The sequence below is a fragment of the Somniosus microcephalus genome, chromosome 5 (genome assembly GCF_052327205.1).
Source record: "Somniosus microcephalus isolate GS21.2 chromosome 5, FLI_Smic_1.0, whole genome shotgun sequence".
Taxonomy (NCBI): Eukaryota; Metazoa; Chordata; class Chondrichthyes; order Squaliformes; family Somniosidae; genus Somniosus; species Somniosus microcephalus.
In genome coordinates, this window is record NC_140991.1 from 299,640,235 (window position 1) to 299,664,885 (window position 24,651).

The window sequence follows — 24,651 nt, forward strand, 5'->3', positions numbered from 1 at the left end:
ATAATCATAATCATCATAATCAACTTTATTGTCATTGTTAGTGCACAAGTGCAGTACAACGAAATGTAGGCTTGCGGCTCCCGAGAGTGTACATTTAGATTTAATCTGTTAATATCTCTTTGTAATTTTATGCTTCCATTTACACTCCTTACAATGCCGCCTATCTTTATGCCATCAGCAAACTTGGATATGTGGTTCTCTATCCCATCATGTAAGTCGTTAATAAACACATGTGCTATTGATAATAAAGTCTACTTCAGTGATTTATTGACCTAAAAACAGATCGGAATTGCTGTGAGGCATGTTATTGCTGTGATCCCAATTAAGATTACCCTGGCCTCTCTCTATTACTCGAGATAACCTGCCGCACAAGGATTTAACTACAAGGGCAACAAGAGTTTTAGCTGCGAAATACCACAATTATAACATACAGAGAGGAACAGATGACAAATTTACGGTATCACTTAAGAAATAAACATAATTTATCGTGTACTGAAAGCAAACATGCGAGGATTTCAGTACCAGTGACAGCAAATTATAAGAACAAGTGTACTTTGGAAGATTCCCCCCCCCCCTCAAAAAGTAAACAATAGCACAAACCTTTAATGATTAGCCCTATGCATGTTTCTTTGCCTAAGGCTGTTGCTTTCTAATGTGAGCCTGTTTCCTCTCAGTGTGAATCTGTTGCCCCATTATATGAGCCTGTTGTCTCCTCATTGTGGGCCTGCTGCCCCCATACTTTGAGCCTGTTGCCCTCAATGTAAGTTTGTTGCCTCTGAGTGTGAGCTTGTTGCCTCCATTGTGTGATTCTGTTGCCCTCAGGGTGAGTCTGTTCCCTCATAATGTAAAACTTTCCCTCAGTGTGAGCCTATTGCCTTTATGGTGCCTTTGTTGCCCTGAGGGTGCCCTCTATTGCCCTCAGTGTGAACCTAGTGCCCTGAGGGAGCCCCCATTACCCTCAGTATGAACTTATTGCCCTGGAGGTGTCCCATTGCCCGCGGTGTGAGATTATTGCCCTGAGGGTGTCCCTGTTCTCATAAAGGAAGTCTTCTCAGAACCAAAAGACATTATCATAGAATGATACACCACAGTAGGAATCCATTCGGCCCATCGTGCCTGTGCCGGTTCTATGAAAGAGCCATCGAATTAGTCCCACTCCCCTGCCCTTTACCCATAGTCCTGAAAATGTTTCCTTTTCAAGTATTTATCCAATTCCCTTTTGAAAGTTACTATTGAATCTGCTTCCACCACTCTCAGTCAGTGCATTCCAGATCACAACAACTCGCTGCATAAAAAAGGTTGTCCTCATCTCGCCTCTGGTTCTTTTGCCAATTACCTTAAATCTGTGTCCTCTGGTTACCGACCCTTCTGCCACTGTAAACAGTTTCTCCTTATTTAATCTATCAAAACACTTCATGATTTTGAACGCCTCTGTTAAATCTCCCCTTAACCTTCTCTGCTCTAATTAGAACAATCTCAGCTTCTCTAGTCTCTCCACATAACTGAAGTCCTTCAACATTGGTACCATTCTAGTAATCTCCTCTGCACCCTCTCCAAGGCCCTGACATCCTTCCTAAAGTGCGGTGCCCAGAATTGGACACAATGGCCCAGAAATTCGGGTCGGGGGCTTCCTGTGGGTGTAAGCCCCCGACCTGCACTTACCTTGCGTGCCGGCAGTTGAGCTGTAGGGCCCCATGGAATTCTGATCTGGGGCCTGGCCCAGCTGCCGGTGCGCTGTGCTGCGTGTCCCAGGGGCGTAGTTAGTGCGATGCGTCCCCTGGGATCACGTGGGCCATGGGCAGCCAATCGGAGGAGGGAAAAGCCCATTCATAAGATTGACAGGCAGATCTGTCAAAACTTATAAATACTACGGCCCCCAAAATAGCAGTAAACCTTCAAATAATTTTTTTTTTAAATCACACTTTTTAAATAAACTATAAATTACATTAAATAACTATTTTAAACAATAAATTAAATTTTTGAAAAAAATAATTTTATATTCTAACGGGGCTAAAAATAAACTTACCTTGCTTTAAAGTATTTAAAAATAATAAACCTGTGGAAAAAATGTATTAATTTTAATTAATTGACCACTTACCTTGCAAAAAGCAGGCCTTACGCCTGCTTTTTAAACGTGTAAATCCTGCAGGCTTAACCTCGCATGAAAACCTTCAAAAAAAACCTAAGTTCAAAGCGCACGCACAGCCTCTCCTGCGCGTGCGTTCGACCTCTGAACCCCTTCGTTCAGAGGATCGGAAGTGCCGGTTTCCCGCGCATGCGCGGTGCATGCAGAAAACCGGCACTTCCATTCGGCCTACGGGTGAGTACCCCGTGCGTACTCACCCGTGGAGACCCGAATTTCTGGGCCAATACTCCAGCTGAGGCCTAACTGGTGTTCTATAAACACTTAGTATAACTTTCTTGCTTTTGTACTCTATTCCTCTATTTATAAAGCCAAGTATCTCGTATACTTCTGACGAAAGTTCTTCGACCTGAAACGTTAACTCTGTTTCTCTCTCCACGGATACTGCCTGGCCTGCTGAGTTTTTCCAGCATTTTCTGTTGTTATCTCGTATACCTGTTTAACCGCCTTCTCAACTTTTCCTGCCACCTTCAAAGATTTGTGTACATACACCCCCAGGTCTCTCTGTTCCTGCACCCCCTTTAATATTGGACCATTTACATTATGTTGCCTTTCCTCATTCTTCCTACCAAAATGCATCACTTCACACTTCTCTGCGTTAAATTTAATTGGCCATGTGTCTGTCCATTTCATTAGTCTGTCCGTGTCCTCCTGAAGACAGATACTATCCTCCTCACTGTTTACTATATTTCCGAGTTTCGTATCATTTGCAAACTTTGAAATTATGCCCTGTATACCCAAGTCCAGGTCCTTAATATGTATCAAAAAGAACAGTGTTCCTTATACTGACCCCTGGGGGACACTACTGTATACTTCCCTCAGTCTGAAAAACACAACTCTCTGCTTTCTATCCCTTAGCCAATTTTATACCCACGCTGCTACTGCCCCTCTAATCCCATGGGCTTCAATTTTGCTAACAAGTCTATTATGTGGTATTTTATCAAACACCTTTTGAAAGTCCATATACACAACATCAATCGCACTATTCTCATCAATCCTTTACGTAACTTCATCAATGAACTCAATCAAGTTAGTCCAACATGATTTGCCTTATCAAAACCATGCTGGCTGTCATTTATTAACCCATATTTTTCCAAATGTCTATTATTTTTGTCCTGGATTATCGTCTCTAAAAGTTTCCCCACCACCGACGTTAGGCTGACCGGCCTGTAGTTGCCGGGTTTATCCCTCTCTCCTTTTTTGAACAGGGGGTGTAACATTTGCAATCCTCCAGTCCTCTGGCACCACTCCCATATCTAAGGAGGATTGGAAGATGGTGGCCAGAGCCTCTGCAATTTCCACCCTTACTTCCCTCAGCAACTTAGGCTGCATCCTAACCGGACCGGGTGACTTTTCTACTTTAAGTGCTGCCAACCTTTTAATTACCTCCTCTTTATCTATTTTTATCCTATCAAATTTCTCCACTATCACGTCCTTTGGCAGCATCCTCTTCTTTAGCCAAGTGCAAAGTACTCTTAGAGTACCTCAGCCATACCTTATGACCCTCTGCCTCCACAAGAACATCTTTTTGGTTCCTAATTGACCCCACCCTTCCTTTGACTACCCTTTTTCTATTTATATGATTATAAAAAACTTTTGAGTTCCCTTTTATGTTACCGCTAATCTATTCTCATACACTCTCTTTGCCCCTCTTGTTTCCTTTCTGATTTCTCCTCTGTACTTTCTGTATTCAGCTTGGTTCTTCTCTACTGTATTATTAGTCTGACTCCTTTTTCTGTTTCATTTTAATCTCTATATATTTAGTCATCCAGGGAGCTCTAGCTTTGGATGCCCTACCTCTCCCCCTCATGGGAATGTGACTAGTCTGTACCCAAAGTTGTCGTCTTCTTCTTCTTAGGCAGTCCCTCGGAACCGAGGATGACTTGCTTCCACATTAAAAATGAGTTCTCAGGTGACTGATGAGTCCAATGCGGGACCTACAGTCTCTGTCACAGGTGGGGCAGACGGTGGTTGAAGGGGCGGGTGGGTGGGGTGCTTGGGTTGACGTGCGCTCCTTGCGCTTGGCTTCCGCTTGCTCCCGGCGAAGAGACTCGAGGTGTTCGGCGCCTTCCCGGATGCTTTGTACCCAAAGTATCTCCTCTTTGAAGACCTCATTTACTGTTTTGCCTGCCAATCTTGATTCCAATCCACCTGGGCCAGATCCCTTTTCAACTCACTGAAATTAGACCTCCTCCAGTTGAGTATTTTCACATTTGATTTTTCCTTGTCTTTTTCCATAACTACTTGAAACCTAATGATATTTTGATCACTGTTTCCCAAATGCTCCCCCACTGAAACATTCTCCACTTGCCCCACTTCATTCCCCAGAACTAGATCCAACAATGCTTCCTTCCTCGTTGGGCTGGAAACATACTGATCAAGAAAGTTCCCCTTTACACATTTCAAGAATTCCTCCCCCTCTTTGACCTTTACACTGTCACAGAAGAGATTTACTAGAGTGCTACCAGAGATGAGGGATTACAGTTATGTGGATAGACTAGAGAAGCTGGGGTTGTTCTCCTTGGAGCAGATAAGGCTAAGAGGAGATTTAATAAAGGTGTTTAAAATCATGAAGGGTTTAGATACAGTAAATAAAGAGAAACTGTTTCCAATGGCTGAAGAGCCAATAACGAGAGGACAGAGATTTAAGTGATTGGCAAAAGAACCAGAGGCGACATGAGAAAAACTGTTATATGCAACGAGTGGATTTGGAATGCACTGCCTGATAGGGCGGTGGATACAGATTCAATAGTAACCTCTAAAAGGGAATTGGATAAATACTTGAAGGAGAAAAAATTTGCAGGGATATGGGGAAAGAGCGGGGGAGGGGGACTAACTGGATTGCTCTTCGAAAGAGCCGGCACAGTCTCGATGGGCCGAATGGCCTCCTTCTGTGCTGTACTATTCTAAGATTCTATTTTCCCAGTCTATATTAGGATAATTGAAGTCCCCCATTATCACTAAAGTTCTTGCAACTTGATCCAATTTGCCTGCAAATTTGCTCCTCTATCTTCTTCCCACTATTTGGTGGCCTATAGTATACACTGTTAACTTATTGCCCTGAGGATGCCTGTATTGCCCTCAGTGTGAGTTTATTGCCCTGAAGATGCCTCAATTGCCCTCAGTGGGAGTTTATTGCCCTGAAGATGCCTGTATTGCCCTCAGTGTGAGTTTATTGCCCTGAGAATGCCCCCATTGCCCTCAGTGGGAGTTTATTGCCCTGAGGATTCCCCCATTGCCCTCAGTGGGAGTTTATTGCCCTGAAGATGCCCCCATTGCCCTCAGTGTGAGTTTATTGCCCTGAAGATGCCCCAATTGCCCTCAGTGGGAGTTTATTGCCCTGAGGAAGTCCCCATTGCCCTCAGTGGGAATTTATTGCTCTGAGGATGTCCCCATTGCCCTCAGTGGGTGTTTATTGCCCTGAGGAAGTCCCCATTGCCCTCAGTGGGAGTTTATTGCTCTGAGGATGTCCCCATTGCCCTCAGTGGGTGTTTATTGCCCTGAGGATGCCCCAATTGCCCTCTGTTGTCCCAAATTCACTGTATCTATTGAGCTAGTAATAAGTAATCAGCTCAACAACAGTTCAACAATTACGGTTCTTAGTTCAGAGTGTCAAATGTCGGTCGGACTCAATAAGTTGCATACATTTAGTACTTTATTGGTTAACAAGTTGTTTGAATAACTTACAAGGAGAAGTGACACAGGGCTCACTTCCCTGTGTGCTAACTTAAAACAATATTACCCGTTGAAAGTTGATTAGCCTTCGCGCTGGTGTCCTACAACAAGTCTCGGACTTGTGGCTCCTCCCTTCTCGAGTGTGATTCCTAGGTTCTCGCTGCTAAACTAGTTCTTGGCTCCCTTCTTTTATACTACCTATGTGCCCCCCCCCCCTCCCCTCCCATAAGACCGTTTGCACAAGGTTGCTCTAATCAGTCATGAGAGCTCTTGACAGTTAGCTCACAGCTTCTATGATCATCCCAACAGAATGGTCAAGGCGTGCCGTGTGCAGATTCAGCCATTTTGTCTGAGATGTTAGTCAATCAGTATCCTTGGTCGTTTAGGGAATTCCAGAGGTCCCTTATTATGTGATTTGCGACTGCTCAACCGTTGGACTAGATTGTCACCCTTATCTTGAGTTAATTTTTGTTGTAGACTCGATCATCCTGCAAGCTTGTTCTCTTTTGCAGGCTTGTTAACTATGTTATTTGAACAGCTCTAGGCCCTCCCCGCCCCCCCCCCCCCCCAGCTTCAAGGCTTTGTTTATTTGAGATCTCACTGTGGCTGCAGTTTTCACAGTCCTCGACCATTTTGTAAAGGCAGCCATTTTACACAATTCACCAGTTCATATTTCTACACCCTCAGTGGGAGTTTATTGCCCTGAAGATGCTCCAATTGCCCTCAGTGTCAGCTCATTGCCCTGGAGATGCCCCAGTTGCCCTCAGTGAGAGTTTATTGCCCTGGAGATGCTTCAGTTGCCCTCAGTGTCAGCTCATTGCCCTGGAGATGCCCCAGTTGCCCTCAGTGAGAGTTTATTGCCCTGGAGATGCTTCAATTGCCCTCAGTGTCAGCTCATTGCCCTGGAGATGCCCCAGTTGCCCTCAGTGAGAGTTTATTGCCCTCTGGCGGCGGTGACTCATTGCCGCCTGTTTATTTGTTGTGCTCACGTCTCTCTGACGCCCCGCGGCTCTGGGCTCTGGGCTTCCCAGCCCGTGTTAAGCATCCGGCCACATTTTAAACAGACATTTGGGGGAGGAGGCGGAGGCGGCGGTGTCTGCTGGGGCGGTGCTTTCGGAATTGGCACGCAGTGGCGGTAGAAGTTTGCAGCAACCTCTTCCTGCTGACTGTGATCATTGACAGCCCCGCTGTGGTTCGGACTTTGTGCGTGCAGCAGGGGGCTGGGGAGAGGCATGTCATGGAGGAGCCGGAGGCCGGCATCTCCCAGGCGGTGCACCTGGATCTACAGCAGGAGCTGAAGGGCGCGCCTGCCCCTCGTTCCTGCCACACTCTGCAACTCGCCCTGGGCGCCAGCAGAAGCACCAGCACCAGCAGAAGCGCCAGCAGCACCAGCAGAAGCAGCTGCATCACCAGCAGCACCAGCAGAAGCAGCTGCACCACCAGCAGGAGCGCCAGCAGCACCAGCAGAAGCAGCAGCACCAGCAGGAGCGCCAGCAGCACCCCCAGAAGGTGCACCAGCTGCCCCCAGGACCAGCAGCGAGCCTGCAAGCTGTGCCGCCCGGAGAAGGAGGTCCTGCTCAGCGCCGTCAGCCGGCACAGCAACGAGCTGAGGCTGAACCGCCGCCGCACCAAGTCCCTGCCCTGCCTGCACCACCCCTGCGACTTCTTCGGCGACTTCGGCGGCGGCCTGCGCAAGAAGGTCAAGTTCGCCGACTCGCTGGGGCTCAGCCTGGCCAGCGTCAAGCACTTCCGAGCCAGCGACGAGCCCTACGTCCCGTCCAAGGTCCTGCTGAGGCTCCAGAGCATCCCGGCCATCGTGGACGACCTGAACGAGAAGTTCAAGGCGCTGGCCATCCAGTGCCTGCGACCCGCCTTCCCCATGCCCGGCGAGGCCAGCGACTTCTTGCAGCGGGCCGAGAGGGACCGGGTCTGCCTGGAGAAGGTCACCGTCAGCCACTTCGACGTCCACGGGCTGATCAGAGTGCTGAACGTCTCGTATGTCAAGGAGGTGACGGTCCGCTACACCTTCAACAACTGGCTGTCCTGCCTGGACACCCCGGCGCAGTACGTGGAAGGGTCGAGCCACTCGGGCACCGACCAGTTCTCCTTCGCCCTGTCCATCCCTCCTTTCCTGGACCAGGGCTCCTTCATCCACTTCGCCATCTGCTACAGGGCGGACAACCAGGAATACTGGGACAACAATTTCGACAAAAATTACGCCCTGCAGTGTGAATCCATCTCAGCTGAAGACACCAACACTTAGGATTTTAAAAAAAACCCAAAAAACATTTTTGCAAATGTTCTCTATTAAGGAGGTGCCATCTCTCCTTTTAGTTCGATTACACGAAGCACGGGTTTACAAAGTACCAGACGTCAAACTTGCCCAACGAAGTGTATTATTATATGTTCCAACTTTAGGATAAAGTTTGAGGTATGCTGTTGCCAGTACAATTATTGAAGAAAATTAAAGTCACAATGGCATCAAGAATATCTGGCTTGCGATCAAAAGATTCCGCTGCACACAACGCAAGTGGCAGAAGTGAATTGTCTGTTGAATTGTCTTTGAACATTTTGCACTGTAAGAGCTTGGTTTAAACTGCATCCTACTTCTTCCTCCAATTTTCTTTTGGCTTTGCCTTCCTTCCTGGGATAAAGAGAGACTTCCAACATTCCCAGAGCTGGGATATAGAATCTGCTCCCAGCCCTCGCCAATGCCACTCTCACCAGCTCCGAGGAGGTGCGGAGAGCGGGCAGTTTGGTGTTACGCCCGAATTTCCTCTTCCTCCCCCCACCCCCTGCCAGCAGTGCCAAGCAGGCAGGCAGAAAAGCACATTCCACTGCTCTGTGGTAGAGAGAGTTAAGTACAGTGCAGCACTGCAGTGCCTTACAGTATGCCCAATAGCAATAACACAGCTTGAACAAGGTGTGATCGCAACTGAAAAGATTTAATATTTTTATATATATAGATGATCACATTTTATGAAATGGTCTAAAAAATGGTCCAAAAATGAATTGTGCAATGTGCAGGATGATCTTTGACGCTCTGAAGTGTATGTGTGCGAGGGTGTTTGTAATGATCTGAGGACTGCAGCCCATATCGAGGATTGTAAGAGATACAATACTCTTCTTGTCTATTGATGAGGATCAAATTGGTTGATCCTTAACAGTACATATACTGGATGTCAGTCAATGTTCTGACTGTTTGGCAGGAACATTGAGGAGGAACTTGTTTACATCTGACTGTCAGCACAACCCCCAACTGAAGTGGCTTTAATTCCGAGGTGACTATTAGCTGGAGCAAAAACCAGTTACACCACAGGAGATGATATGTATTGTCTATGGGATGTACTTTCAGTCAGAATGAAATGGAAAACTAACGAGTGTAAATGGAACACATATTTTAATGTGACATTTAAAATACATCATAGAATGGGTTAAAAGTGTTTTATACAACGGACCTTCCTCCTGTTTTACGGACAATAAGATGGGAATTTGATCAGTGTTTGAAAATGTTTTATATCCTTGAGTCACTTTCATACTGGATTGAATGTTCTTATATAAAAGTTTATATTTTTCACTGAATTTGCTGTATGACAATTCCAACTAGCAGTGTGCAGCAGTCACCCAATGAGTATGGAAGAATGAAAAGCTGACTTGCAACGTGAAATGTCAGATTTACTTTCAAACATGTTGGCTGAAACTATGAATATCATTGAACATCAGCCCCTCCCCATTCAATTCCCCACTACAGTGCACAGGGTTTTATTTTATTGCGTTTTTGAATGCAGAATCTGACGGACTTAATGTAAGTTAGATGTTTGAACTGCATTATGAATCATCAGGGATGATTGGGAGAGTATCCTAACACACAATGGAATATCAGTGGAGTCCAAGCTGACTCCATCCACCCTGCTTACAAGACAAATTCATCCCATTACAGGACCACAGACTTTAACTTTGGACTCTTATAATGGCCCATATTTTCCGACGCCTACGGGTGGGTACGCGCTGTGTACCCACCTGTAGGGACATCGGAAATACCGGTTTCAGGCATGCGAAACTCATGCGCTGAAAACCGGTATTTCCAATCTGTCAAGAATGCTCTTGACAGATCGGACGCCTGCCCTGGAGAAGGGCCTCTGCGGGGGGGAGAGTTCTGCTTTCTGGAGAACCTCCGCCCGCAGAAAAAACTTAGATATTTTTTTCACTCATAATTTAAAAATACTTTAAAAAAAGGTAAGTTTATATTTAGCCCCGTAAAAAACTTTATTTTTTTCAAAAAATTAAATTTTTGTTTAAAATGTTTAATGTAATTTTAACTCATTTTAAAAACATGATGGTTTTAAAAAAATTATTTAATGTTTTAGTGTCTTTTTTCAATGATCCCCATTCATACTGTTAACAGGTCTACCTGTCAAAAGTATGAAGGGAGATTCCCTTCTTTCATTGGCTCACCTGGCCCACGTGATCCCAGGGACGCTTGCGAACCGCCTGCGCCCCTGGGATACGTGGGCCCTGCGCATTTTGACTGGAGAGGCCCAGGATCAGAAGTGTCCGGACCTCGGGAGCCCTCGGGTAAGTGCGTAGATTTTTTTCCGATAGGAGGCATTCGCACGCAGGAAGCCTTCTATCGGAAATTACGGGCAATTGTCTCCTCCCTAACTTCTGTTTATAACCAGGACATGACTCTCCTAATCTTTGGCATGCCTATGAAACCTGTCTTTCCTCTGTGTCCAATTGCATACACATTTTGGCTGCCATCCTCAAGCAGAGCCCATTACTTCTATCTTGCTTTTTTTATTCTTCTCTTGACCCCTCTTGGGCCTTACTCTCCTGTCTCCTCCCCTTCCTGTATAGGGCCCTGGTGAGACCACACCTGGAGTACTGTGTGCAGTTTTGGCCTCCTTACCCAAGGAAGGATATACTTGCCATAGAGGGAGTGCAACGAAGGTTCACCAGACTGGTTCCTTGGATGAGGGGATTGTCCTATGAGGAGAGATTGAGTAGACTAGGCCTATATCCCATAGAGTTTAGAAGAATGAGAGGTGATCTCATTGAAACATACAACATTCTTACAGTCTCAGAATAAGGGGTCGGCCATTTAGGACTGAGATGAGGAGAAATTTCTTCACTCAGAGGGTGGTGAATCTTTCGAATTCTCTACCCCAGAGGGCTGTGAAGGCTCAGTCGTTGAGTATATTCAAGATAGAGATCAATAGATTATTGGATATTAAGGGAATCAAGGGATATGGGGATAGTGCAGGAAAGTGGAGATGAGGTAGAAGATCAACCATGATCTTATTGAATGGCGGAACAGGCTCAAAGGGCCAAATGGCCGACTCCTGTTCCTATTTCTTATGTTCTTATGTTCTGTCACCTGGTCATTCTACCTTTCATTTCACCCCTCTCAGGTACTTTTCCCCCTAATCCCTACCTCAACCCTTCACTACTCTTCTGCCTTCTTACCTCCTTGCCACCGTCCAGGCTAGAATCCCCCTTGCATAAGCTCACAGCTACCCTCTTCCCTCTCTTGGCATCCTCTGAAGGGCCCATTGTTGCCTTATAAGCAGCAAACGCCCTGACCCAGCCTCATCTCCTACTGACCTTCCCGCTCAGTGCACCTGCTGGTGGCTAATCAAAGAGATTCCCATCCCACCCCCCACACCCATCACCGCCTCCTCAGACTCTGCCAGCGGATCAATCATCACCACGTCTCTCCGCATTTCCAGAATGTACGTTCACTTGCAAACTAGGCGCTTGCGGATAACCTTATTGTCGATTAACATCATGGCTTTGACGGAAACTTAGCTCATGAGTGGTGACACCTTGCCCCATACTGAAGCCTCCCCACCTGGCTATGCTTTCCACCCTCTGCCCCGCCCAAACCTCTACGGTAGCAGTATGGCCCTTACCACCAAATCATACATTGGTCTCTCCCATACTCCTCTAGCATCTTCACCTCCTTGGTCCAGCCCCCTCGACTGTGCTTTAACACCCCCTTCCAAGCCCCACCCCCAGTTTCTCATTGAGATGTCCTCCCTGAGCCTCTGCACTTAGTGACTTCTTTAACACTACATTTGAGACCATCTGTTCAGCAGCCTCTGCCGAATCCCCCCTTCTCCTTGCTCACCAAGCCAAACTTCCCAGAAGGTACCTTATGCCTTAGCCTTTAACCCGTGTCTTTCTCTAGTTTCTCTCCTGTCGCCCCTCGTGCCCTCTCCAATCCCACCTTGTACATGATGAGACCCACCTCTTGCTGTGTTGACTCCATTCCCACTAAACTGCTGACCACCAATGTTCCCTTTAATTTCTTTTTGGGTGTGTGGCCCATTCAGAATACTGCGGTCTTTCCAATTTAAAAGCTGGTGAGCCGGCTGCGCGGGAGCTGCAGTGCGCTGCGTGGCCACACAGCTTAAAGGAAACACTGCTGACCACCCAACATCTCTCTGGCCCCCATGCTAGCTGTAAATGGTTCCCTCTCCTAAGGTACTGTTCCCCTCTTTAATAAACCCACCCTCAACCCCTCTGTGCTTGCAAACTACCACCCCAACCTCCTGTTCCTCTCCAAAGCCCTTGTGTTGTTGCCTCCAAAATATGTGCCCATCTTTCCTGCAACTCCTTGGTTGAATCTCTCCAATCAGGTTTCTAGTCCTGCCATGGCACTCAAATAGCACTAATCTCTGTGACTGTGACTATGATGCTCCACCCCTCCTCGTCCTTCTCAACCTCTCTGCAGCCTTTGATCTGGCAGTGCCTGTTGCTGACTGTGTTTTCTTTTAATTTATTCATTCACGGGATGTGGGCATCGCTGGCAAGGCCCAGCATTTATTGCCCATTCCTAATTGTTCTTGAGAAGGTGGTGGTGAGCTGCCTTCCTGAACCGCTGCAGTCCGCGTGGTGAACTTACTCCCACCGTGCTCTTAGGAAGGGAGTTCCAGGAATTTGACCCAGCGACGATGAAGGATCGCCGATATATTTCCAAGTCAGGATGGTGTGTGACTTGGAGGGGAACTTGGAGGTGGCGGTGTTCCCAGGCGCCTGCTGCCCTTGTCCTTCGAGGTGGAAGAGGTCGCGGGGGCCTCCAATAGAAAGAGTTCCATTTCCCATCACTAATATTTTTCACTTTGATGAGCATTAAAATTTTTAAAAATTGTCAATAGGAAAGAGAGAACCCGTAAAGTATAGCACCATCTTGAGAGGCTCACCACAATCAAGGTTGACTGACTTGAGTTACTGGAACCCCAAGCCTGTTGTTGCATATGGTGAAATTGAAACAGCTTTCACCATTATACCAAGAGCCGAGTCAGAGCTTCCTTGTGCTAAAATTATAGGGGGAGAAATTCAGTTTTTAGCGCCAGTCGCTAGCGCCTTAAGAGGGCGATAAGTGGGTCGCGAAGCGGCTAGCGCCTGGATGCGGCGCGAACTGCGCCTCTCGCGAAATTGAGCGGACATTTAGCGGCGGCGCAAAACCGCAACGCCCGCTCAGCGCGCAGATCCTGACGTCATTTCATGGTGCAACGCCCTTGGTGCGCCCCGAACCGGAACTTCAGTGGCGCCCCCCTTCTTTCCGCCTGGTGCTCCCAGCGACTGGTTGAGTGGAACGGCTCCCAGTCACTGGGGGGGCGCTATATAAAGGGGGCTCTTCCTACCTTCTTAGTGGTAGCCATTATTGGACCACTCCTGTGTGAGAGAGAGAGAGATTTGCAGAGAGACAAAGGGAGAGAGCTTTCTGCATTGAGTCAGCGCTCGCACAGGTACTTCTGGCTTCAGCCCAGAGCTTTGCAGTTGGATTGATTTTTCAGTGCCATAGCCTTGAGTGGCCACATATAATGGGGGCTGCAATGGGTCGAAACGTTGGGTTTCTCCATTGCATTGAGAGGGCTCAGAGACGCCGAGACAGAGTGCCAATCATGGCCAGACGGAGGAGGGCCAACAGGCGTCGGCACAGGAGGCCTTACCCTCCCAGGGTATACCGCCAGCAGTTCTCATACCTCAACATGTCTGAGGAGCAGTGTATTCGGAGGCTTCAATTCAGAAGGGAGGTGGTCACTGAGCTCTGCCACCTGCTTCAGACAGATCTGCAGCCTCAGCTGAGGAGCAGGACGTTTCTGTCGGTGGCAGTGAAGGTGACAGTGGCTCTCAACTTCTATGCCACCGGCTCCTTCCAATCCGCTACTGGGGACATTGCCAATGTCTCCCAGTTTGCGGTGCATTGCTACATCCGCCAAGTCACGAATGCCCTCTTCAAAAGGAGACGTCAGTACATTTCCTACCCCATGACCCTGGACAAGCAGCAGGAGCGCGCAATGGGATTTGCAAGAATAGCGGGCTTCCCCATGGTCCAGGGCGCCATTGACTGCACGCATGTGGCTTTGCGGGCGCCTCTAGAGAATGCCGAGGATTACCGCAACCGGAAGGGGTTCCATTCATTGAACGTGCAGTTGGTGTGTGACCACAGACAGCTGATACTAGCTGTCAATGCCCGCTTTCCAGGCAGCAGCCACGATGCCTTCATCCTGCGCCAGACTTCTGTGGCAGACCTTTCGAAGCCCCGGCTCACCCAAAAGGCTGGCTTCTCAGGGACAAGGGCTATCCTTTGTACACCTGGCTGATGACCCCGCTCTGTGCGCCCAGCACCCCTGCTGAAGAGCGATACAATGACAGCCATCAAGCAACCAGGAACATCATTGAGCACACAATCGGTGTGCTAAAGCAACGGTTCCGCTGTCTGGACCATTCCGGGGGAGCCCTTCAGTACTCGCCTGAGCGAGTCTCCCATTTCGTTGTAGTGTGCTGCATGCTGCACAACCTGGCTATCCTCAGGACTCAGCCACTGCCAGCAGACATTGGAGGACCACCAGAGGAGGAGGAGGAGGAGCACCAAGATGGGAGGGAGGCAAAAAGTGCAAGGGCCGTCCGTCAGCGGCTTATTGCAAGTTGGTTCTAGGCCCCCTCTGAGGGAATGGCTTGTGCCATTGAAAGAACATGAATGGAATGGTTCTGCAAACCCTGAGCTGGTCAAGGCAACAAATAGTTCAAAGTGTAAACATGCACAATCTGAATAAAGACAATTATTTATTTAACAAACTCTGTGCCCTTCCCGCATGACAAACAAATACAGAGAAACCCCCCAAAAAACAGTCAGACACATAACTAGCTCGAACAACCTGCAGACAATGAACAAAAGAGTTAACCAAAAATGACCATGATCCTCGGCCTTCACACAAAAAAATCACAGCATTTTGCCACACCTCCTACTTTTTGGCCTGCAAGGGTGATCTGCCTCGCTTGCGAGATTGGCCCCTTCCCACCCTGCAGCTCCTCCGCAATGGGACCCCAGTGGCTGCAGCAAGGCTGGGGGAAGGCTGCTGAGGGTCAGATGGTGAGACGCCAGATGCCCTTGAGGGACGACCTGGACCAGCTCTGGGCCTGGAGGGCCCGGCTGCTGACTGCTCCAACTCTGCATGGGCGGCAGCAGTCTGTCCTACGGGTGGTGACAGCTGCAGTGGAGGAGTGACAGTGTTGGCAGCAGGAATGCTGCCATCCTGACAGAGCACAGTCACTCCCTGGTCGGACGACACACTGGCACTCGCACGGGGCAGCACTGAAGCATGCGCAGCAATCTGCTGAAGCACAGACTGCTGGCCTGCTGCGGCGCGGCGAGGGCCCCGACGAATCCTACCCGATCCAGCGAGGGTGGCAGCACTCAGTGCTCGTGTGGCCCTAATCTGTGTCTGCATCAGACCAGCCACTGACTGCATGGCACCACTAAGCACTTGCGTGGATGCCGCCTGTGCTGCCTGTGCTGCACCGAAGTCCTGCAGACTCCTTGCCAGTGCTGCACCGAAGTCCTGCAGACTCCTTGCCTGTGCTGCCCCGAATTCCTGTACACTCCTTGCCAGTGACACTATGGAGTCAGGCATCCTTGCCACTGCAGCCATGAGCTCAGTGTGCCTGTGCTCTGCCTGGACGCCCATTTCAGAGAGGAGCTGCACCTCCTCTGCGCTCACTGTAGCAGGACTGGAGGCCAGACTCTCCCTCCGGGGAGAAGGCCGCCGAGATTCCCTCCCCCCCACCCCCCCGCGTTGCTGCAGCCCGCTGGGCCCCGGAGCTTCACCCTCCTCAGACCCTTCCCCCCTGCTCCCCTCCAGGGAAGACGTGTCCCCATTATGGCAATGGGCTGCCTCGGCTGAGTGTGGCACTGATGGTCCGGCTTCCTCTTCCTCCTCCTCGCCTTCAGAATCACTCACAGTGGCAGCTTGAGGGCCCGCCTCCTCGCCTGGCGAATCAGCATCTGAAAGCATGGAGGTACAAGAGTTGCTTCAGCGTGAGGACAGGGCGGCAGCGAGGGAGGCATAGAAACATAGAAGATAGGAGCAGGAGTAGGCCATTTGGCCCTTCGAGCCTGCTCTGCCATTCAATGAGATCATGGCTGATCATCCAAATTCAGTACCCTGTCCCTGCCTTCTCCCCATATCCCTTGATCCCTTTAGTCTCAAGAAATATATCCAACTCTTTCTTGAATATATTTAATGAACTGGCCTCCACCGCCCTCTGTGGCAGAGAATTCCACAGGTTCACCACTCTCTGGGTGAAGGAATTCCTCCTCATTTCAGTCCTAAATGGCTTACCCCTTATCCTTAGACTATGATCCCTGGTTCTGGACTCCCCGGCCATCAGAAACATCCTTTCTGCATCTAGTCTGTCCAGACCTGACAGAATTTTATAGGTTTCGATGAGATTCCCTCTCAATCTTCTAAACTCCAGTGAGTATAAGCCCAATCGACACAATCTCTCCTCATACGTCATTCCTGCCATCCCAGGTATCAGCCTGGTGAATCTTCGCTGCACTCCCTCCATGGCAAGAATGTCCTTCCTCAGGTAAGGTGACCAAAACTGCACACAATACTCAAGGTGTGGTCTCACCAAGACCCTGTACAACTGCAGCAAGACATCCTTGTTCTTGTACTCGAACCCTCTTGCTACGAAGGCCAACATACCATTTGCCTTCTTAACTGCCTGCTGCACCTGCATGCTTACCTTCAGCGACTGGTGCACAATAACACCCAGGTCTCTTTGCACTTCCCCTTCTCCCAATCTATTGCCATTCAAATAATAATCTGCCTTCCTGTTTTTGCCACCAAAGTGGATAACCTCACATTTATCCACATTATAGTGCATTTGCCATGTTTCTGCCCAATCACCCAACCTGTCCAAATCGTACTGGAGTTTCACGACATCCTCATCACAGCTTACCTTCCCACCCAGCTTTGTGTCGTCTGCAAATTTGGAGATATTACATCCAATTCCCTCGTCCAGATCATTAATATATACCGTGAACAGCTGGGGTCCTAGGACCGATCCTTGCGGTACCCCACTAGTCACTGCCTGCCACTTGGAAAACGACCCATTTATTCCAACTCTTTGCTTTCTGTCCGTCAACCAGTTCTCTATCCAAGTCAATACCTTGCCCCCAATCCCATGTGCCTTAATTTTGCACGCTAATCTCTTATGTGGGACCTTATCGAAAGCCTTCTGAAAGTCCAAATACACCACATCCACTGGTTCTCCCTTATCTATTTTACCAGTTACATCCTCAAAAAATTCCAGTAGATTAGTCAAGCATGATTTTTACCTTTTGTAAATCCATGTTGACTTTGTCCGATCCTATCACTGCTTTCCAAGTGCTCTGCTATTACATCTTTTATAATGGACTCTAGCATTTTCCCCACTAGCGATGTCAGGCTATAATTCCCCGCTTTTTCTCTGCCACCTTTTTTGAATAGTGGGGTAACATTAGCTACCCTCCAATCCATGGGTACTGTTCCAGAGTCTATCGAGTTCTGGAAGATGACCAGCAATGCATCTACTATCTCTAGGGCCACTTCCTTAAGTACCCTAGGATGTAGACCATCAGGCCCTGGGGATTTATCGGCCTTCAGTCCCATCAATTTTCCTAACACCATTTCCCTACAAATACTGATTTCTTTCAGTTCCTCCCTCTCATTAGACCCTATGTTCTCTGGCATCTCTGTGAGGTTATTTGTGTCCTCCTTTGTGAAGACAGAACCAAAGTATGTATTTAGTTGGTCTGCCATTTCCTTGTTTCCCATTATAAATTCCCCTGATTCTGACTGTAAGGGACCTACGCTTGACTTCACCAATCTTTTTCTCTTCACATATCTATAAAAGCTTTTACAGTCAGTTTTTATGTTCCCTGAAAGCTTACTCTCATATTCTATTTTCCCTTTCTTAATTAATCCCTTTGTCCTCCTTTGTTGAATCCTAAACTGCTCCCAATCCTCAGGATTATTGCTTTTTCTAGCCAATTTATATGTCCTCTCCTTGGATCTTATGCTATCCCTAATTTCCCTTGTTAGCCACGGTTGAGTCACCTTTTTTGTTTTATTTTTATGCCAAACAGGGATGAATAAATTCTGTAATTCATCCATTCGGTCTTTGAATGTTTGCCATTGCCTATCCACCGTCAATCCTTTGAGTGCCATTCCCCAATCAATCCTACCCAACTCGCTCCTCAGACCATCGTAGTTTCCTTTATTTAAATTGAGGACCCTTGTCTCTGAGTCAACTACTTCATTCTCCATCTTAATGAAGAATTCGATCATATTATGATCACGCCAACCCAAGGGGCCTCGTACAACAAGATTGCTAATTAATCCTTTCTCATTACATAATACCCAGTCTAAGATGGCCTGATCTCTGGTTGGTTCCTCGACATATTGGTCCAGGAAACCATCCCGTAAACACTCCAGGAATCCCTCCTCCACAGTATTGTTACTAATTTGGTTGGCCCAATCTATATGTAGATTAAAGTCACCCATGATGACTGCTGTGCCCTTATTGCACGCTTCTTTAATTTCCCTTTTAATGCCATCCCCAACCTCCGCCTTACTGTTTGGAGGTCTATATCCCACTCCCACTAATGCTTTTTTCCCCTTAGTATTTCTCAATTCTACCCATACAGATTCCACATCATCAGAGCTAATATCCTTCATTACAATTGTATTAATCCCTTCTTTAACCAGTAATGCTACCCCACCTCCCTTTCCTTTTTGCCTATCTTTCCTGAATATCGAATACCCCTGGATGTTGAGTTCCCAGTCTTGGCCATCCTTGAGCCATGTTTCCGTAATCCCAACCAAATCATATTTGTTTACCACTATTTGCACAGCCAATTCATCCACCTTATTACAAATGCTCCTCGCATTAAGACACAAAGCCTTCAGGATTGTTTTTTTAACGCTCTTAGACCTATTAGAATTATTATTTACTGTGGCCACGTTTGATTTAAACCGTTGATTTCTCTGACTGCCACTTTTGTTTTTCTCCTTCCTATCTTTTGCTTTTATCCCTGTTTTCCTTTCCTCTGTCTCCCTGCTCAGGTTCCCAACCCCCTGCCATTTTAGTTTAAACCCCCCCGAACAGTGCTAGCAAACCTCCCCGCAAGGATATTTGTCCTGCTCTGGTTCAGGTGTGTTAAATCTGTGAATCTTGATGTATGGTCTTCTTCAATAAATCGGCAAAGACTGCAGAGAAACAATCAACAGGTATTTACTGGATGAGGGTTGCTCGAAAACTAACAGTACAGATCCCTACTCAGGGTTTATATACAGGTGTGGTCACTGCCGGTACTACAGTATACAGGAGCTGTAAAAGTAGTTCTCCCCTTAAAGGTACATACACAACAATTCCTCCCCTTTTAGATTAACAGTACCATAACATTTAACAATTAAATATCAACTAATTACAATTAACACTTTTAACATGCAACATTAATTGAAAATAGTCCATTTATAAATTCAGTCTTTGGGGCGGCTTCCTGATCCTTTCTGGATAGCGCCTTTCCTGAGTGTCTTGCTCTTGGTGCGGAGGTGATTCTGGCCCTCTGTCGTCGGTTGGTTCATCACCAGGTACGCGAGACATGGGGTTGACTCATTCCTGTGACTCTAGGATCTGGTCGACATGGCGCCTCACAATGTTCTCCCCAAACATCCACTGTGTACATTAGTGGCCCCTGCCGTGTGCATATCATTCCTGGTTGCCATGGAGAGGAGGGCCACTCCCATGGGTGGAGAGGGGCATGTGGTGGTGCATTTTGGACCTTCTGGCATCCTGAGCAGCTCTTTGTCAGGTCCTCGATTTGCTGATCGATCCCCGGCCACCACACATAAGCCCTAGCAAGGCTTTTCATTTTCACCCCTCCCAGATGGCCTTCGTGAAGCTCATTGAGCACTCTCTCCCTTAACTTGGGTGGAATTACCACTCGGGATCCACACATCAAGGTCCCCTGGCATACTGACAGCTGTTCTCTTCTGGATGAGAATGCTGGCAACAGTGAGTTGCCATGTGTTGGCCATCCCTTCACCGTCAAATCATATACCCGAAACAGTGTCGGGTCATTTCGGGTCTCCTTCTCTATCGTTACTGGCAAGCATTCAATTATAGTCGAATAAAATATTTCGACAGGGTCCACTGCTGGTGCTTCCTCCCTTTGTAGCCGTTGTGCAGTCATCACCGGAACGCCCTTCTTTGGATTAAAGATGGAGACAAGTGGTTGGTGGTCAGTCAGCAAGGTAAACTTCTGCCCGTGTAGATAGTGGTTGAACTTTTTCACTCCCCACACTAGGCTGAGGGCCTCCTTGTCAATCTGGGCGTAGCTACGCTCGGCTGAGGTTAGTGACCGAGACGCAAAGGCTACTGGCCTCTCCGAGCCGTCCGGGAATTTGTGCGACAGCACCGCTCCAATACCATAGGGTGATGCATCACACGCCAACCGAATTGGTAGTGCTGGATTGAAATGAGCCAACACCTCTTTTGATGTGATCAATTCTTTGCACTTCTGGAAAGCTCGTTTACCTTCGTCATTCCACTTCCATGGTACCCCCGTTTGCAGTAGGGTGTTCAGTGGGTGTAGTACTGTAGACAAATTCGTCAAGAACTTATGGTAGTAGTTCACCAGCCCGAGGAACGACCTCTTCATTACAGGAATGACGGGTGTAGCCCACTCGCTCCAGTCCACTTTGGACAGTACTCCAGAACGTTCCAAACCTTCCAGCTCTGCTTCGACGGCTGGGCGGATCGCATAAGGTACCGGTCTGGCCTTCAAAAACTTTGGGCTCGCATTTTCCACTATTTTGATTGTCGCTGTTATGCCTTTTTGTGTTCCGAGTCCCTCCTGGCACACTTCTTGTGCGTCAGTTAGCATTTTTGACAGTCGTCCAGGTGTGACGTCGTCATCCTTTTTGGCATCTACCGTCAGTGCTTGTATGGAATGCCAATCTAATGGTATCTTCCGGATCCATTCACGTCCTAGTAGTGGTGGTCCTCCATCTGGCAATACATAGATGTCCATTTTTGGTGTTTCCTTGCCGTTGTATATCACGTTCACCCTTATTTTTCCTTTGGGGTAGACTTTTTTCCCCGTGTATGTCTTCAAGACAATCTCTGTATCTCTCAAGGGTATATGTGAGAATAGCCGCTTGTAGTCCCTTCGGTTTATGACTGTTAGGGCTGATCCTGCGTCCAATTCCATTTTCACTTGGACTCCGTCTATCTTGAGCATGACCCAGATAGTTTGGTGATCCTCCATTTTGGTTACATTATGTAGTTCCAGAGAACCCAGCTCCTTGCTTCCGGAGTCTGTATCACTTTCCTGTTCGTCTGAACTACTCTTCGTTACCTTATGTACCTTTTTGTTCTTCTCCTGTGGAGATTTCTTGCTGCTGGTTTTCTTTTCCGACCTGCAGACTCCTGCTCTGTGTCCTACTTTTCCACACTGTCTGCACACTTGGTCCTTGAACCAACGATCCTTATGGTCATGTGTTATTCTGCCACAGCGATAGCACTTTACTGTTTCGTATAACATTTCATTTGTGCCATATTCTTGCGGTCTCCGTTGTATCTCTGCAGCGCCCCGTGCGGCTGCTTCGTGTGATACTGCCATGCTGAAAGCCTTGTCCAACGTAAGATCCTTTTCTGATAGAAGCCGTTTCTGGGTTCCTTCACTTTGAAGCCCACACACAAACTGGTCCCTTAACTTATCTGCTAGTTCCGTTCCAAACTGGCAGTGTTTTGATAGCTTGCACAGTTCCGTTAGATACTCAGCATTACTTTCGTCTTTATGCTGGTTCCTTTTGTGAAACTTAAATCTTTCTGCTATCAGGAGCGGTGTGGGGTTTAAGTGGTCCTGTAGGATTGCCACTATGCTTTCAAAATCCTTTTCCACTGGCTTCTCTGGGGTTACTAGGTTTCGCAGTAACCCATACGTTTTTGCACCCATGGAATTCAACAATACCAGTGCTTTCCTGGCATCAGGCACTTCCTTCGCCATGCAGTGCACTTCTATGCGTTCTACATATGTCGCCCAATCTTCGACTTCATTGTCGAACGCTGTGACACTGCCACTCTTCTGCATCCCTGGGTGTGGATAGACTGGCAAAGAAAAATGGCGTCTCCCACGCTCTCCCTTCTTCTCCGCCGGCTCAAAATGGCATCTCCCGCGCTTCCCCTTCTTCTCCGCTGCGGCTCCAAAAGAAAAATGGCGTCTCCCGCGCTCTCCCTTCTTCTCCGCTGCGGCTCAGCCTCTGAACAGTGGCTGCGCGCTCTGCGCACTTCTTCTCCGCTGGGGCTCAGCCTCTGAACATCGGCTGCGCGCTCTGCTCGCCCCTCCCGTGCGCCTCTCTCTCCAACGCCGTTCGGGCCTGAACACCGGTCTTCTCTGCTGGGGCTCAGCCTCTGAACACCGGCTGCGCGCTCTGCTCGCCCCTCCCGTGCGCCTCTCTCTCCAACGCCATTCGGGCCTGAACACCGGTCTTCTCTGCTGGGGCTCAGCCTCTGAACACCGGCTGCGCGCTCTGCTCGCCCCTCCCGTGCGCCTCTCTCTCCAACGCCGTTCGGGCCTGAACACCGGTCTTCTCTGCTGGGGCTCAGCCTCTGAACACCGGCTGCGCGCTCTGCTCGCCCCTCCCGTGCGCCTCTCCCTCCGACGCCGTTCGGGCCTGAACACCAGCTGCGCGCTGTGCGCTCCACCCACTCTCTCTCTTCTTTTCTCCCTTTTTCTTTTTCCCGGCCGCTCGGTCCTCAACCCCGGCCGCACGCTGTGCGCTTCACCCTCTTTCTTACCCCGTCGACGCTGTTTGGCCTTTTTCCCAAGCCCAGCTCTCCACAGCCTCCTCTGCGATGTTGAAGTCTTCTCCGGATGGCCGACGCCCGTATTCCTGGAATCGGCCTTCTTCTACAGAGTTGCAGGTAGGTTTGAATCCACTCGTCGTCGCCACTGTTAAATCTGTGAATTTTGATGTATGGTGTTCTTCAATAAATCGACAGAGACTGCAGAGAAACAATCAACAGGTGTTTACTGGATGAGGGTTGCTCGAAAACTAACAGTACAGATCCCTACTCAGGCTTTATATACAGGTGTGGCCACTGCTGGTACTACAGTATACAGGAGCTGTAAAAGTAGTTCTCCCCTTAAAGGTACATACACAACAAGGTGCAACCCGTCCGACTTGTACAAGTCCCACCTTCCCCAGAAGCAGGCCCAGTGATCCAGGAAACTAAAGCCCTCCCTCCTGCACCAACTCATTAGCCACGCATTCATCTGCTCTATCCTCCTATTCCTATACTCACTAGCACGTGGCACCGGGAGTAATCCAGAGATTACAACCTTTGAGGTCCTACTCTTTAATCTGCTACCTAGCTCCCTAAATTCTTGCTGCAGGACCTCATCCCTCTTCCTATCTATGTCGTTGGTCCCAATGTGAACCATGACCTCTGCCTTTTCACCCTCCCCCTTCAGGATGCCCTGCAGCCATTCAGTGACATCCTTGACCCTGGCACCAGGGAGGCAACAAACCATCCTGGAGTCATGTCTACGGCCACAGAAACGCCTATCTGTTTCCCTTACGATAGAATCCCCTACCACTATTGCTCTCCCACTCTTTTTCCTCCCTTCCTGAGCAGCAGAAGCACACCCGGTGCCAGGAAGTTGGCTGCTGCCGCCTTCTCCTGGTGAGTCATCCCCCTCAACAGTATCCAAACTGGTATACCTGTTTGAAAGGGGGATGGCCACAGGGGTCCCCTGCACTACCTGCCTGCTTCTATTGCTCCGCCTGGTGGTCACCCATTTCCCTTCTGCTTGTGCAGCTCTACCCTGCGGCGTGACCAACTCATCAAACGTGTAATCCATGACCCTTTCAGCATTGTGAATGCTCCACAACCCATCCATCCGCAGCTCCAGCGCCTCCATACGGCCCGTTAGTAGCTGCAGCTGGATGCATTTCTGGCACACGTGGTCATCAGGGACACTGGCAGCGTCCCTGAATTCCCACATAGAGCAAGAGGAGCATAACACGGGGCTGGGCTCTCCTGGCATGACTTACCCCTTTAATTAATTTAAATTAATTCAATACCACCAGTTAAAGATATACTCTAGGGCGCTTATTTACCAACTGTCCCCACCACACCACAGAGACCCAAGAAAATATAAACCGCAGAATTTAAGCTTGTAATGTAAAGGAGAAAGAAATACTCACCAACCAATCACTTACCTGCTTCCTGGTGACGTCACACTTGGATTACTTTTTACCTCTCTCCCCTGCTGCTGAATTGGTTGGGCCTCGCCTCGCTGAATCAGCCGCCGGTTTTAAACTCCTCAGCTGCTCACTGCTCCCTCGCAGGTCCGCTCTGGTCGGGCCTCGCCTCGCTGAATCAGCCGCCGGTTTTAAACTCCTCAGCTGCTCACTGCTCCCTCACAGGTCCGCTCTGGTCGGGCCTCGCCTCGCTGAATCAGTGCTGCAATGCACTGCATTGGT

General features: G+C 48.6%; 1 protein-coding gene across 1 annotated transcript; it reads left to right on the forward strand.

Annotated features, from left to right (window-relative positions):
* Window positions 1-6,847: 6,847 nt before the first annotated feature.
* ppp1r3g (protein phosphatase 1 regulatory subunit 3G) lies at window positions 6,848-9,400 on the forward strand. The gene has a single exon (XM_085989233.1). The coding sequence runs from the start codon at window positions 7,056-7,058 to the stop codon at window positions 8,079-8,081; it is 1,026 nt and encodes a 341-aa protein (XP_085845359.1). The 5' UTR covers window positions 6,848-7,055; the 3' UTR covers window positions 8,082-9,400.
* Window positions 9,401-24,651: the final 15,251 nt, after the last annotated feature.

Coding starts and splice junctions, on each gene's coding strand:
- ppp1r3g (XM_085989233.1), top strand. CDS start 7,056: ATGGAGGAGCCGGAGGCCGGCATCTCCCAGGCGGTGCACCTGGATCTA.